This window comes from Aptenodytes forsteri, unplaced genomic scaffold (genome assembly GCF_000699145.1).
Source record: "Aptenodytes forsteri isolate BGI_AS27 unplaced genomic scaffold, ASM69914v1 Scaffold93, whole genome shotgun sequence".
Classification (NCBI taxonomy): Eukaryota; Metazoa; Chordata; class Aves; order Sphenisciformes; family Spheniscidae; genus Aptenodytes; species Aptenodytes forsteri.
In genome coordinates this window covers 10066424-10083476 of record NW_008794665.1, presented here as the reverse complement: position 1 = coordinate 10083476, position 17053 = coordinate 10066424, and the positions used below count along the sequence as shown (strand labels likewise).

The window sequence follows — 17053 nt, the reverse complement described above, 5'->3', positions numbered from 1 at the left end:
AAAAAAAAAAAAAAATTTTTAAAAAAAAAAAAAAAAGAAAAAACAACAATAAAAAGCTGTGAAAAATATTTGTTATTTTCGTTTAAAAAACAAAGTAAATATTTTCTATGTACAACAGAGTCTAGAAATTTAGAAGCACTAAGTTTTTACTGTCAGTGGAAGACTATACAGCATTCAGTTGCCTACAGTTCACTTCACAATTTCAGGGGACAGGAAAAAGCACCTGGACAGAGAGGGGGAAAAAAGCTCACTGAACCATGAGCCCCAAGCTTTTGACTTCTGACAGGCATGTTCCCCCCTCCAAATTAGACTGTGAAGTTTTTAAATCTAACTTTATTCTGATACTTATCCTGAGAGTCTGAAAGCACTGCTCTTATGTACAGTAGCTTAAGCTGGCACCTGGACTATATCACACCTTTGCAGCCGTGCACTGACAGGCCAAGGCTCTCCTTGGTTGTGTGAAAAAAGAATGTGATGTCTGAACCCCAAATACAAAAATTTTAACTAAAACTGGCTGCACTTTTATTGTACACATAAAAACATTATACTTTTCCTAAATTCAGTCTCAAGCCTTTTTGGTTTTTTTCCCTGTTACAGAAGTTGTTTGGGCTATTTTGATCATACAGCATTTACACACAACCATACATTCGTAAAATCACTGTCAAAATAAAGATCCAAAACCAAAGACAGCCTTACCCACTGCTGCAACGGAGAAAATTTTCCTGTTACTGCTTTCAAGACTTCCTGGCTAGCAACACCACCCACTGCTGCAGCCAGAGGAGCCAGAAATCCCTGAGCAGTCCTAGACAGCCATTTCACTACATCTCCATTCACCTGAGGCTGAGAAATAATATATAACGGCGGCGGGGGGCGCCAGAAACCCCGGAGCAGCCCTCCCCAGCCATTTCACTACATCTCCATTCACCTGAGGCTGAGAAATAATATATAACAACAACAGATTTATCCCTTCAGTCGAGCAAGTCAGTGCTGACAGTTTCATAACTATTGTTCTTCAGTAAAAGACAAATTATTTCACTCTGACTAGCAAACACGTTTGCAGCCAAGACAGATGCACTGTATACCCTGTACTTGTAATATACATTTATCTAAAAACTGGATTCACATAGCCACAGGATTCAACCTTCATGTCAGGTGAACGTTTGGTTGAACCTGTGCTGAAACACCATTCTGTTTCCTTGCATGGCCTTCAGAAAACCAGCTGATCCATCGAAAGATGGATACAAAGACCAGAACAAGGACCAACAACTAAAGCATGACCTTTAGGCAAGTAAATGAGCACATCAAAAATGACTCATAATGATGATGATTCCTTACTCACTTTGTTTTCCAGTGTTTCACTTACAGACATGGCTATTTTCAGCATTTCCTCAGCATCTTGAAGGCATCTAGACACCAGGGTAAAAACAATAATGATCACTTAAACATTTCAGAGTCCTTCTAGAAACACAATCAATGGAGAAAAAAGCACTGGATACAGCAGGAAGAGTTTGGAAATTTGTATTGGCTTTAACAGTAAGTATTAAAGATGCACTTCTAAATGTTACGGTTAGCTCAAGAACAGGAGTCTCTATGGAGAAGCCCCCGTGCAAGTCCAGTCTTAAGATTTATATTTTGTAAGTAGTTTTGTCTCGCTTAACTCAAAATTATGCACATCAAGAACTACAGCTGAAAAAAATACTGAAAATGAAAAACAAATCTTCAGACCTTTTTTTTTTTTAAAAAATCCATAAGCAACAGGGTAATTCAGAAATGACTGAAACAACTTTTCCATATTAACCCCACAATGTGAAAAAACTGGAACAGAGAAGGACTTTCTCCAGAAGCATTTTCTGTCTACCTGGGCCCAGAAAGTGCCACTGCTATGTTGGGAATGCCCTGTTACGAACCCAGACATGCATTAGGTAACATTCTTCATCTAGATTTCAACTTTTCACTTCTATGTCGTCTATTAAGTACCAGACAGACAAGGTACCCTGCTGTACATCCAACCAGTAACTACAATAAAAGGAGAGATCTGTTTGATTCAAGGCTTAGCAAACACAAGACTGCTGCATTACCCAATGTTCGGTCTGCGACCAAAGTTCTCCTGGAAGTGGTTCAAGGCAAGCATGGCAACATGGATCTGCAAAGGTGCCTGTTAAGACAACAATAGCTGTTGATCAGTTACAAACTTGAGAAAACTGAAGGTAACAAAAGCAACTATTTGAACTCTTCTGTTACCATTTCACTTCCTTGTCTCTTAACCATACTGCCCCACAGAAGTTTTTAAATAGCGTTAAAAAGTGAATTTGAAATACCTTACACTAATGTTTTCACAAACTGGGATTATAAAGTATTACTCAGTAGTAATGCAGTACCCTTCACACACATTCAGCACCCACTTCAACTAAGTCCAACTAAAGAGTCCCCAAAAGAATTTAGTGCTGAAATTGGAAAATGAGGTGATCTTCTTTTAACTAGACATCAGAATGCATCACGTTTTGCCAAACATCAATACCAAAGCCCAGCACTAAGGGTCAAAAGTAGAAAAGCTGAACCAGTCAGCTGGTAAGGTCTGAAAGTCAGACCTTACATTATCAAACAAACAAAAAAAATCATTAGAACAACATTTTTTAGTTTAAGATTTTAATAAGCCCAAGACTTACATGCCTTGCATGTCTATAATGCTTAACTAAAATTGTGTTAGAGGCAAATACTGCTAGCTTCCTCTCAAATTTTAAAAATACCTCTGAATCATTTTTTTCAAAGAAAAAAAAATTACTCATACAGTTAACTACAGTTTCCAACCAACCTATGATCACCTTTTTCTGATTATCCCAGCTTTGATGCCAGTGTGATTTTTATCAACCAAACATCATTAGGACGTTCCAAAGTTCATTAGGATTTTATGTTCCAAACATACAAGAAAAATCATTGTGTCCCTTGCAAAATTTACACTCCCATGAATTAAAGACTTATCAAAAACGGAGATTTTAACAGCAGAGGTGGCTGAGCTATGCATTTACAATATATTTGGTGCAAATCATGGATAACATGCCTCTACAGTTTTCTAAACCATAATGTATATTCTGTGCAACCAAACTGATACCTCACTCTTATTTCACACTTTAAACTCATATTTAACTACTACAGAATAGAGTTAGGAAATTATATTGTTCTACACATAAAGCTGCAGATTACGTTTTAATGTTAAAGCACTTACGCCCAAATCCCCACATGCTAATTACCTCAGGCTTGCTAAAATCCGCAACAAGGCATAATGGATTTGTTATCTGCTTCTCCAACCGTTCCTGGAAAAACAGAATTCATGATAACAACACACTCACTTAAGGACACAACAGTCACTGCTACATGACAAAACAATACTCTTCCTGGAGAGATTAAGAACCAAATATCCTTTCTTACTAGCATTGCTATTACTCTCTCCGTTATTAATCACAGAATCATAAAATCGTTTAAGTTGGGAAAGACCTTTAAGATCATCGAGTCCAATGCCACAAAAGATGCATAAAATAATCATCTACTGCAAGTTTTGTCAATCAAAAATGTTCAGAGAGATGTTTCACATCCTAATGGCAAGACCCATCTCTTAAACTGCTCTGAGATCAGCTACCAGAGATTTTATGGGCAACTGGCTGTTTGCTTGTAGAACTTCCCCACTCAGGAAGAATAGGAAGCTACTGCTTCACAGAGACAAGATACTGAGCTGTGCATTCTCATATCAGAAGCAGCTGGTCCTCGCTTCCAGCTTTTTAGAAGAATGTTTGAGGGCAGTCAGGACCTACTTTCTGCGGGCCCAAAAAGGCACACAGCACCATGTAGCTTGCAACCCCTCTTATACAAACACATCCAACTGTCTCTTTCTCAGAAGGCCGCCAAGAAACCACATATTCGTAGACCTTCATGGAGTCCCCAGCAGTACAGGGATAGGCTGCCCATAAATTTTTTTTTTTCTCTACTCTGGCAGGTAACTTCAAAGTATTTCCTATTCTCTACAGTTTAGTAAATCGGTATCACTATTCTTACCCAATAAAATTAGTGTAAACCCAAATCACGGCTAACCAAATCATGTATCTGCTAAACTCTGCTTCCAGTGCTCAGACCGTTAACACTCAAGAACCTGGTTATGTCAAACACACACTTACAAAGTAAAATATCTTGGGCGTCTTCACTTGGACAGCTATGCCTCCATGTAAGTAAGGCTCCATATCTGACGTATCACCAATGCTGAAGGAATAAGGTGACACCACTGAAAAGAAAAGCGAATAAACAGTGACTGATAATTAAGTGTGTCACTGAATACTACAATCCTGTATACAATAAAGTGGGGGTTTGCCAATGTTTTTTATGCTGTAATTTTGTAGTGTGCAACCTTGCTTTGGTAGCGTAAACACAGCTGATCCTCCTAACAGGATTGTCCCTCTCTGCCAGTTTCTGGGCTAAAGTATTAGTTTCACATGATCTGTTATGAAATAAGCTTTTTAAAGCGGCAGCAGATTTAACAAGAATTCTGATGACCACAGCTCTGTAACAAAAATGAAATCACTCTCAGTTTTATTTAGACCGTGCACAGCAGTGTCCAGTATACTGCTCAGAGTAGGATTTTAGCCCTGTGACTAGAACAGCAGGCAATCAGAAAGGGCAGCTGGAGCATTTAAGCCACATCTTTCCTCTCATACCACCTGGATATTCAGATAAAGCAAGATGACACAAAGAGTGTTAATTCATGGAAAACTGAAACCAAAGCTGGGCCATGATTAAGAGGAAGGAACTGAACACAGCATCAGCACTAGCAAAACAAAAGGGTCCAGAGAAAATAGACTCAACCACATGTTTCAAGGGTACTGTTTTTGTCTCAGACCACAAAATAGTTAAAAACAACCAACCAACCCCCACCCACCCACTCTCTCTTCTGCTCCAGACAAACAGGCATTCAGATCTGGGAACTGGGCAATTCCCCAGCATCCAAAAGGAACCAAGTAGTATGCCTTGAGACATGCATGATGCAGACCAAAGCAGGGTAAACATAAATCATGAGATTCACTTCAAAAGCATGCTTAGAAAGAGTGATGTCAATGCATCCCTGTACACTTAAAATTGTCACCTAAAAAACTACAAGGCAAACAGTGACATACAAAGTGGTGTTAATTTAGTCCAAAAACCATGACAGAAGCACAGGCATTACGGGACCCTCCAAAAAACAAAACAGTTTCGTCAGCAAACTAATGACGGTAACCTCAGAGCCTGCCAACTAGTTTCCACTAGCTGAGAGTTTCCACTGCTCCTTAAGCAGCAAGATGAGTTTGGAAAAACTTTACTAAATAGAAATGGAGTCAACACAAAACTAGGAAGACCTTTGCACCAGAAAGTAGGTTTTTTGTGCAAGCTCACTGGAGGTTTGCACAATCCAGCACTCCTCTGGCTACAGTAACTAACACTACAGTGAGCTAAAACAGGCCAAAAAATAAATACCTTGCAAATGAGTCAGCAACGGTTTACCTGTTATTTGGTGTGTGGATCCATTTAAGCATGACATTCCATTAACTTCCCGAAAGGTTAAGAACTGTCCTGTTTCAAGCCTATGTGGATGATTTTCAAGGCAAGTGACAATACCAGGATTTGACTGAAAGCAAAAATGGCAAAGTTAGCAAGGAGGAAAGTGGCTTGTGTAAAGGAGTCGCGCTTTATCGTAGACACATAGCTTTTTGCCTATTGAAACTACAGCCTCTAATACTTTTAGCACCCCAGTTCTGCCATAACAAGGGAGTTACCTATGATAACTTTTTCAGTCCTGTTATTTTCAGTTTAACAATGTCTTCATTACACAGACTTTCTCATTTTTACCTTTTACAGTGCTCAGCATGTTAGCAAACTGCAGTTAGTTCTTAGCAGTCAAATTAGTTGTTCTGTTCTGAAGTAGTAGCAAATTTATCTCCTTTGTCCAAACCAAGAATAGACTGTATGTACAAAGAAATTTTCACAGACATTAAGAAATAAAGTGTTGTGAATGGTCCTTATTACTCTATGCTTGTTTTCCATCTGATCTCCTTAAAAAGGACACCCTAAACTCATTCTTGAAAGTTAGGAAGCTTACAAAGCTGGACATCCTTCAATACAGGAAAGCCACAGCCTCAAGCGGACCACCAACAAACAAGCTTACACTTGCAGAAATCTCAGACAACATCTCATCCTGTTACAGGATGTCATGCCAACATCCCATGCACACAGAGACCCCTCTGCAGTCTGAGGAGAGCTCATCAAGACCTTGTGGTGCAGCTCAGGCTGTAACATAATCGATTTGCAAGCAAGCCTGGCCTGTAAAGTCTCCTGCCATCCCTTCCTGAGCTCCCAATATTAGAAAGGTTTCAGTTAAGTAGCATAAAACTTAATTACAGTGGACTACATTCTCTGTGGCATGGAGAATGTTAAATGAGTTGACCAGAGAAAATTCTTCTCTGATTTAGGGACAGAATGCCACCTCAACCCTGTCCACAGGACAAGAACAGCCAATTGATGGTGGTTTTGGTATTGAGTTGTAATTCTGGTCAGTTTTACACTTCAGAGAGTGGAAGCAAGATACAACTAAACTCAAGTATCAGATTATGAATCACAGGATATACATACAGATATATATTCATTCCTTGACTTGGCAGGCAATCAGCACAAGCCATGAAACATAACTGTGTACTCTTTATGTAATTAATGAGAACAATCAAGTCATCCATTCCCTTCTAAAGATACCAAAGAACAGGCTACCCAAATCATCGTGTCATGAGCTTTAATTCAGATCAAACCCAGCTTGCTATATAACCCCTTCTAGTTTGGTTATTATTACATCTGGACTGGAGATATGACAAAAGACTTGCTACTGGATGAGTGAGGTTATAGTCTGGACTTCCAGAGTTGAGAGAAGGAGCTAAAGTAGTTTCCATTTATAAAACAATAATACAAGATCAAATGGACATCCTCTCTAACATTCTGCACTGGAAGTATTAGCAGTAATACCCTCTTCTCGTCACCTCTGCTTTGGTAGGTTAAAACAAATCCTTAAATTTCTTTTCAAAACAGGCTCTCAATCCCCTTGATCGTTCCAGTAGTCCTCCTCTATATGTGCTGCAGTTTCTCATAAAAAAGGGCTATTTTCATGCTTATTTCAGGGCTTCCTTAGAAGACTTAACCTATTCCCACACCAAGGCTATGTCCTCTTCTCTCTGCATCTCCTCATTTCTTTCTCTCTCTCTCTCAAAAAAAGACTCAATATTGTGATGTTACATTGTAAGTAATGACCAGGAGGCATCAGTATGGTCTACAATGTTAGCACGTTATCACTGACTGGTTTTGATCTAGACATAAGAATGAAGTAACTTTGTTTGCCTCTGCTATACTGCCAATTTTCAGCTGCTTAGCAGGCTGCTGAAGTGAAACACTCTGCTTGGTCACATAGCCAATAACGAGTCATTATAAAAAAATTAAAGCAGCACAATGACTTCTATCCCTTACTTGTGTTATATTTGAAATGAAGATCTCCTTTGGCTCCTCTCCCGTTGTATCCAGCACTTCAAATTCATCACCCAAGTCACAAAACAAACGTGAACATATTCCATATACATCTGCACTGATGAACTACAAGAGAAAGTAAAAATCATGAGTAACCCTAAAACAGCACAAGCCAAAGGAATGACCTCTCACATTCAACCTTGTCCAAGGCTAGCAGGTTTAACTTCTACGGTGGAAACCTGTCATGTGCAGCCAGGCCACTTCACTATATAGCACAGCATTCATGACAGACTTTGAACCTGCACTGAGCGTTTCAGAACCCCTACACAAAAAACAGGAATCACACCAAAGCGCAGTGAAAAACTGCCATTTCTACTACTGTTACATTCAGTCTCAGCATGTTCTTTCAGAACAATTATAAGTTAACAGTGAAAAACAGAACCTTTTTTTTTTTTTTTTTTTTTTTTTTAAAGAACCAAGCTATGGTTATCTGGCCTGGTATCCAGATAACACCAGACACATGTACAGAGTAGCAGCATCCCAAAACTCATACTGCTCCAATCAACATGAGATCTGCATAGAACTATATACCTCATAACCAGCTTCATCCATTTCTGGATAGAACATGTTGGAGGTCCAGAACGCTCACTGTACAGATTATTCATGTGCTTAATTTTTTCTGTTACCTTAATAGGCGGCTGCTGAGCATGACAGAAGTCATTAATCTTCTTCTGCAGCAACAGACTTACTTCAGTCAATATGACACACTGTGAACAAGAACAGAAATAAATCTAAGACACCAAAAGCAACCAACATCTTCAGGCTATGGAAAAAGTAGTACTAACAGTAAGTTACTCAGGTGTCCTGATTCCTTTCCCCACACGTAACAGAGAAAGCAGTCTTGAGTCAGTTTTCTCATTACACATTAGAACAGATGGGTTACTGTTCCACACGTTCTGGAAACAAGATGAGCAAGAGCAGGAACAGCAAATTCCTACTGTTTTTTTTTTTACTGCAGCTGTGAAACTCAAAACCTAATTAGAATACTTACAAAAACAGTTATGGATAATCTCAGAGAAAACGTAGAACTTGAATTTTAAGATTAAAGTTAGCAAAACAAACACAAATGATACTCATAAGTGCACACCAAGAAGTCTGCATAAGCTTCAAGTACTGGTGCTCATCAAATTGCAGACGTACAATTTCTGCAAGCATTCTTTTAAAGTTGAGGATAGTATTGGGTTACAAAGCATAGGCACTGTGTCCCATTCAGTTATACAAGGCTTATTATAGCTGGGACATTCAGAAACTTGGTGACCTTGGGTATAACCGATAGCCGCACAGTAAAAGCTCCCAACTCAGACTGAGCCATGCACACAGGCAGGAGACAGCTGGCTGAACAACTGAAAACATCCTCATTCCACCACAGAGGAGCTTACGTTTCATTAGATACATACATACATACATAAATGATCTTTTTAATTACGTAGCCTGAGTTTCTACTGCCTGGAATACAGCACACAAAATACACGCAGAACATCTGTGCTATGTAGCTGCAAAAAAAAAGTCAGTTTCACCTTCGAACAAAAAAAAAAAAAGTATGGCAATCTCACTTAGCTATTTATTGTCATAGTAAATTCCATAAGTGTCATAAGAAAGTGTTAGGAACACAAAACCACTGTTTCAGCCTTGAAAAAACAAGCACGACCATTTCATTAATCCAAATACAAGACCTACTTCTTTCTTTACATCATCTCAAAATGTACTTTAAAGTTTGTTTTTATTTTATTTACACATATAAAAAAATCCAAGTCGTTTGCTCAGCACAAAATACCACATAAAACTGCTTTAAGAGTGACGTACCTGGTACTGCTTTAGAAAAGACAGATCTGTGGTTTCATCTAGTGGCACAGTTGATGCTGCTACATGGACATATGGATTGAGTTCTGCAATACGATGAAGTGTGGCCTCAGCCCTGAAAGAACAGCAACTTTCAAGTTTTTTATGCATCTACAAAATTGTATTTTCAATACAGAATTTCATACCACACATGCCCTACAAGACTCCCTCAGGAAGTCTCCCGGCAACAATCACCAACTCATTTGTTCACACTTAAATTCCTAGCAGGTCTGAGGAAAACAGCTCTGTCCAATATACAACAGGACTCTCTGATGGTCTGGTGCCATGGCTGTTTTCTAGTCTTGCACGGGTGGCTGAGAAAGCCCAAGGAAGAAATGCACCCTGGCCCCCACTATTAAATTTATATTACAAGCTCCCAACTGCAAGAAGTGAGATTTTGACTCAGACAGAACTCCAGTCCCAACCTAGACTTCCCCTAATACCTACCTGGGCACTGTACTCAAAGCCAGTAACTCCAGAGAAAGGGTTTAACAAGTATTTGATATGTATTAGCAGCTCTTGGACAACAAACTGTTATTTTTGCCACTGATGAAACTGTTACTCCTAGTCAAGTTCAGTCCTCCCTCACTCCAAAGACTTCACCAACCTGTTCCTTTGACCGGTAATATCATCTTCATGGATGAAGAAGTTGATCCCCAAATCCCATTTCGTGCATTGCTTGGTGTCATGAACTGTAAGAGCCTAAGAAAGTTTGGCAAAAAGCATTTACTGGAAGAAGTGCACATGGTCATAGCACCCAAAAGGATGGATTAAGCCCCACATAAAATGCTGGAGGACTAGCACTGCAGAAGATTTAGTTGTGCCATGTATAAGAACAAGCTCCTCCAACCTCTTTTCCAAGAAAGCTTACTGTTTGAGAGACAGTAAGCATCTGTCTCTCAATGCATCTGCAATATGCATTTCACCAAGCATTTTCCTCCCAGCTTGCAGTGATGAGAGCATTTAAATACCAAGGATGATTTTTGCCACACTGCGATTAAGGGGCAATCACGATCTGTAAATTAATGGACTCCCAAAATTATGAATAATTTTTTTTATTGGAAGAAAGAGTTTTAAAAGGCTTCTCTCTGATAAGATTAATCCCAGCAGCACAAAAGCAGTTGTTGGATTAAACACCCAACCATTCTAACACCTACACAAATGCATTCTGATGGATGACAGAATAGGATAACGTATTTTGAACAGTTTGGCTTTTCAGTTTATACCATTCCATTTAGGAGAGGTCACTTTGTACAAAAGGATTCAATGTCTGATCAGCAGCTGGCTGAAATACTACATGAGGTATTTCAGAGTGCAGTGGACATTAACGTGAGACTCAGACCATACCACTAGGACATCCAGATTTTTAAAAGTTTTCACCCCCAGGTCCTCAAAATGTTTTGCAGTCCTTCTACTGAAAGACAGTTTCAGAAACTTAAGATTAGTGAGCTAGTAGTGTTGTCCCTTTTTCTCCTGCTCACCCAAGAATACCCAACAGAACTGTTTTACATACCTTTACCCCAGCCAGAACTATATTTTTGGCTGAAAAAAAAAACAGAAAGAGAGAGGGACTGTTGCAGATTTCTTGCAAATCTGTAATTGAATAGTTACGTGGGTGGACAATAGCAGTGTGTCATTGCTAAGAACTTCACAGCTTAAGGATTTTTTCTCTTTTACATTTGGTTCAAGCATTCTACAGCACCACTGAAAGCAGAATACCATGAGCAAGGTTAAAAAGGCTCTCTACATTTGTCATTTGTCAGCTGTTCATCCCACAAGTGTGATTACAGAGACACCAATGATAATAAACTGCAAAAACCCATGGCTCTGTTCTGGCATCTGATGCAGAGTACCATTAAAACCAACTGAAAGGGTACTACCCCAGGTAAGAACCAGCCAAGACAAGTCTTGCTCATAAAGAGTAAGGGAAATTGTTAAGGAGTCTTGTGCATCAGGGCAGTTATGCATTTTTCACCAAATTGCATCTGTTCTCCTACCTCCCACCCCCCATTTCCTACGTGGGGATAATCTGGGCTATAGCTGTTTCTGTATTACATTCATTGATACTGATGCCTAAAGGAATAACTTGGATTATCCACCCTCAACCTTCACCCAAGACACAAGATTTTGGGTAAAGCGATCTGGCCCATGGAAGCACATTTTAAAGTAAAATTTGAAATGCTGTTCTAAGTAAGAAGCTTACTAGAGAAAAGTCCAGGATCTTTCCTGCATCTGCTATGTTACTCATATGCATCATGCACATATAAATTCACTCAGATATTTCGGACATGCTTATTACATCTAAAATAAGCTTTACAAGTATTCTGGGACAGCATGTTCACATACACTTGTGTCTGCTTAAATAAATGTTACCTAACTTACCAATCTCCACACCAAGACCACCTATACCACTCAGGAATACGTGGGACTGAGCCATCTTCTGCATTGCCGTGTCTCCAAGAACGTACCTCTGGCGACTACAGCAAAAATAAATTCAGATCAAAACAAGATACAAATAAAGTCAAGAGCTTATGAAAGCAAGTCAAGAATTCCCAGTCATTTCCAAAAAAGCTCAAGTATTTTCAGTTATTCTATCATCCCAAATCAGTTTCTAATCCGCAATACCAAGTTCTGCAGATGAGTGTGTCACTAGTGACAAGCAGCAACTGAGGACGCAACATGCATGTATTTGAACTGTATAGTGCTTTAGTAAATAAATGTGTATCAAATGTAATATTTGCACTTGCAATCCAAATAGTGAAATGCATTTAGTACAGACCTTTTCAGCGCCAGGTTTTAGAGAAGAGAAATAACTTTTAATTTTAAATCAGTGTAAAACCTATTCAGGATAGTAGGTTTTTGGAATTAACTATTGAAGACACAAGCAAACCAAAGAATTTCTTTGTTATCAGAAATCTTCAAACCATAGGGTGCAGCAGCTTTTGTAGTCAGATCCTGAGCTCTGAAAGACTCTTAGTTTCCAACTATACAATTAAACTTAAACCATTCTAAATACCACCTTTTCCACCAAGGAAAAGTATGACTTTCATAAGACTAGTGCCAAAAAGTAAAATGACACATACAACACAGGAAGCATTGCCCTGCATTAAATAGAAGCCTCATTTGTTCAGCATACAGGTGATTTTTTTTTTTAAATATATAAAGAAGCTTTTCATCCCACCACGTTTTTCCAGGGATTATCATTTGTTCCAGTACAGGCTCTCTGAACTATTGCCATGCCAAGTGAACAATTTAAAACAAAAATAATAATAAAATTTTTTTTTTTTTTTAAATCTACCAAAAAAACCCCAAGACCCAACACCCTGAAGTATGAAGGATAACATAAATACTGATGATGTTCATGAGATCAGAGAAGTGTGGCAAAGACTAAGGAATAAATGAAATTATGAAGGAGAAAAATTACATAATGTCGAAAAGGAAGGCGAAAAGAAGGTAGTGAAAGAAGATGAGGAACAAGAAAGAGAGGAATATCTACTTTGTCAAAGGTGAAACAAGCTAAAGGCAGAAATAAAATCCGTATTTCAAACATAAGTATTATCCCTGTTTTCCAAAAAGCACACATTATTGATACTATTGGAACTTTGTACAACTCCACAGTATCTACCTATGCTTTTTACTGGTCAAATACTAATAATGGTCAGAAAACACCTGTTATGAGACCAATAAAGGAAAAGTTTTACAGAAAGAATGGATTGTATCTGTCCTGTACAGAAAGATGGATTATATCTTCAATTCAACCAGTTCTCACTGCTAACTTTGCAAGTGTAAGGCCACTAACCTAGTGGCCTTCTATGATGGAGTGACTACATCAGCGGACACAGGAAGGGCTACAGATGTCGTCTATCTGGACCTCTGTAAGGCCTTTGACACGGTCCCCCACAACATCCTTCTCTCTAAACTGGAGAGGTATGGATTTGATGGGTGGACTATCCGGTAAAGAGTGAGGGATTGGTTAGATGGTCGCATCCAGAGGGTAGCGGTCAATGGCTCAATGTCCAGATGGAGATTGGTGACAAGTGGCATCCCACAGGGGTCTGTACTGGGACCAGTACTGTTTAATATCTTCATCAAATAAATAGACAGTGAGATCGAGTGCACCCTCAGCAAGTTTGCAGATGACATCAAGCTGAGTGGTGTGGTTGACACGCCTGAGGGATGGGATGCCATCCAGAGGGACCTGGACAAGCTCCAGAAGTGGGCCTGTGTGAACCTCATGAGGTTTAACAAGGCCAAGTGCAAGGTCCTGCACCTGGGTCGGGGCAACCCCTGGTATCAATACAGGCTGGGGGATGAAGGGATTGAGAGCAGCCCTGCCGAGAAGGACTTGGGGGTACTGGTGGATGAAAAGCTGGACATGAGCCAGCAATGTGCGCTCGCAGCCCAGAAGGCCAATCGTATCCTGGGCTGCACCAAAAGAAGCATGGCCAGCAAGTCGAGGGAGGGGATTCTGCCCCTCTGCTCTGCTCTGGTGAGACCCCACCTGGAGTACTGCGTCCAGCTCTGCAGCCCTCAGCATAAGGAAGACACGGACCTGTTGGAGTGGGTCCAGAGGAGGACCACAAAAATGATCGGGGGATGGAACACCTCTCCTATGGAGAAAGGCTGAGAGAGTTGGGGTTGGTCAGCCTAGAGAAGAGAAGGCTCCAGGGAGACCTTATTGCAGCTGGTCAGTACTTAAAGGGGGCTTATAAAAAAGATGGCGGCAAACTTTTTAGCAGGGCCCGTTGCAACAGGACAAGGGGGAATGGCTTTAAACTAAAGGGGGGTAGATTTAGATTAGATATAAGGAAGGAATTTTTTACGGTGAGGGTGGTGAAACACTGGAGCAGGTTGCCCAGAGAGGTGGTGGATGTCCCATCCCCGGGAAAAATCAAGGTCAGGTTGGACGGGGCTCTGAGCAACCTGATCCAGTTGAAGATGTCCCTGCCCATGGCAGGAGGGTTAGACTAGATGATCTTTAAAGGTCCCTTCCAACCCAAACTATTCTATGATTCTAAGAATTGGGTTCTATTTCGCTTGATGAACACTTTGGGGTTTTTGCCTTACAAAAGGCGGGACACAGCAGCACAAGTACACACCTTTACTTAACCGGCCATAGATAGTGTTTTCAAGCCTTGTCTTTCACGTTACTACATGTAAACATAAGTGTTACTGAAAAGTCAAGAGCAATGCTTAAAAATCAGATATTCTTACCTATACAAAGCATCATCAATTTCCATAGAGTCTGCCGCCATGATGCAATGTGATTTGTTTACACTAGAGGGGTTACAAAAAGAAGTAATCTGGTTACATTGGATGCAATTTCACAGTCGGCCCCCCTCCCTGCCCCACTCAATTCTTCAACAGAAGAACTGAAAAACACAAAGTGGTGTTACATAGGAATCATTTTGAACATTAAGAAGCCTATGCAACACCACAGCATCTAGGTAATTAAAACACACAGGAGCCAGAAGACAAGAACCCCCAAACCTTCAATAAGTGATTTCAAAATACAGACATATTAATTTCCCCTTCAGCCATTAGCAAAGACTTTTTCATTGTTAAGTTACCTTAGTGATAACTAAGCACTAGGATTAGGAACAAACTGCCACTGGGCAGCTTGTTTCTTAGTTATGCCGGCTGGGAATTGGTGCTTCCTGGACCTGGCAGGTGACTGCCACCAAATACAGGACGAGCAAAATAGACCCCATGTTTGACCCAGAACATCAGTTCCCATCACTACTAGGAAGGTACACGTCATATTTCAACTCCCTACAAACTGCCTTGGAAACTAGACATGGCTGACAACCCTTTCTCCTAAGAGATTGAAAAGTAAAGGCCCAGACAAACTAAGGAGTTTTTTCTCTGAAAGCACAGATATACCCTAAATCAGCTTTCAAGCCAATCCTGCACGAAGATTAACTCCTATTTACCGTTCAGATGGTTTCTGGGAAACAGTTTAACATTTCTGAAGTGCAGCACCTGCAGCCTGTCACAACTTGGAGACTACAGCATGCTGACCTGAAATTTGTCCTTTTGATTTTTTAGGCTGAATTAGAAAGTGCTGAAGTAGCACAGCAAGGGACAGAGTTACATTGAAAGCAGGCCACAAATCTCACTAGTTAAGCTCTTCCACAGCGTGGATACTCCTACACATAAGCTAGCACACAAGACAGTCAACATGAGGCATCTCCATCGCAATCTACATCACCAGTCACTTCAGTGCAGCTCCCGTGCCCTTACACAAGGACTAAAGACAAGCAATGCCAATGTTACTAGATCATCCTAGGACCCAGATCTCAAGCCAGAGAGCAACACGCTTCATCTGAGAGTCACGAGCTTCAGTCCCTGCTTAGATGAAAGCCTTCATTTCAGCCACTGCCTGGGACACAAGACTGGAAGTTCCCCTCAAAGCAAGCCAGCGCCATCTCATAACGGCCCAGAGCAACCATCCCCGAGCTGTCCTGCTCCTCCACGATCACCCTCCACAAACAGCACAGGCACTCTGGGACTGCCCAACATAAACAGACTGTGGTACTAAGGTGGGGAAGGTGATCCATCCCTGGATAAAAACACCCAGCTTCCTCTGCTGTGGTTGCTGACAGCCATCTCAGTGTGCCCTCCCAAACAGCCTTTTGTAAACAATAAGGATGTACGATCAACCCACAAGAGAACCTCCTCTACCTGTATCACACAGACCCATTTGACAGTGGCTCTTCCAATACATTTATCAATTCCCAGTTCTCCTCCGGCATTCTCCATTACAGCACTGAGCTGCTGCCAGCATACCCATCAGGTATGGTAAAACACCTCCTTCCAGAAGAGGACTTAGCAGTACTATTGTCAAGTGGCTCTAGGACAAAGTTTTGTTAATGTATTCCTGCATCCACGTTGTATTTCTCATTTTAGTTCAACCGGTATTGAATCTGTCTCAAAAAAAGGCATGTAAGACTGGCTTCCCCCCAGCCCATATAACATTATGTCCTAGTTCTTACCAGATGCTTGACATTTATACACTCGTCTGTTTCCTTTTAAAAACCAATGCTATCAGTTTTAATGCCAGGGTTCTATTTAACTGTGTAAGTAATGTTCTCCATTTTTTACAGTCTCAGCTGCTTGTGAGACATAACCCAGGGACAAACTGAGAAGCTATGTGATACCAAGAAGGACTAAGATGCTCCTAAGAGCAGCGAAGGCACAGGAGCTGTAGCGGTGGGCCGATTTCACAGTGTTTCTTACCTCCAAGTCAGTGCAGGCTGAAGCAGTATTAATTACTTGCTGTTCAGCAGGCTGGTATGGCGGGAAGGCCTGGATTCATCCCACCTACCCAGCGTTTCCAGAGGCGGATCCCAGTCGACGCAGGCTCCCTGTTCAGTCGGCGGAGAGAGAGGACACCCAGACCTACTGTAAACTGCCCAGCCGGGCTAATGGGGGAAAAACAACACCTCGCATCTACAGTGGGGAACCGACACAGAGCTGACCGGCGTCGAAACCAACCCGACCCGCGTCCCAGGAGAGCCAGACCGGCTGCAGCCCCCCACCTCGACGCCCCGGCTCTCGGGGCGCTCCTGAGGCGCTGGGAACCGCCACCCTGCGGACCGGCCTACCCCGGACTCGCTGCCCCCCCCCCCCCCCA

At 41.0% G+C, this 17053-nt stretch overlaps 1 protein-coding gene across 1 annotated transcript in view; it reads right to left on the bottom strand.

The window, feature by feature from the left end:
* The window catches only part of UBA6 (ubiquitin like modifier activating enzyme 6), a 33104-nt gene extending 16325 nt beyond the window's left edge, over nt 1-16779 (bottom strand). The window contains exons 1-14 of the mRNA XM_019470581.1: nt 16657-16779; nt 14632-14694; nt 11800-11894; nt 10931-10959; nt 10025-10119; nt 9382-9493; nt 8205-8285; nt 7522-7644; nt 5521-5644; nt 4167-4270; nt 3249-3311; nt 2079-2155; nt 1340-1406; nt 694-840 (exon numbers count right to left, since the gene is read on the bottom strand). Coding sequence (XP_019326126.1) covers nt 694-840; nt 1340-1406; nt 2079-2155; nt 3249-3311; nt 4167-4270; nt 5521-5644; nt 7522-7644; nt 8205-8285; nt 9382-9493; nt 10025-10119; nt 10931-10959; nt 11800-11894; nt 14632-14672 — 1158 coding nt within the window. The 5' untranslated portion in view covers nt 14673-14694; nt 16657-16779. The remainder of the gene's footprint in view (nt 1-693; nt 841-1339; nt 1407-2078; nt 2156-3248; nt 3312-4166; nt 4271-5520; nt 5645-7521; nt 7645-8204; nt 8286-9381; nt 9494-10024; nt 10120-10930; nt 10960-11799; nt 11895-14631; nt 14695-16656) is intronic.
* Between the last annotated feature and the right edge of the window lie 274 nt (nt 16780-17053).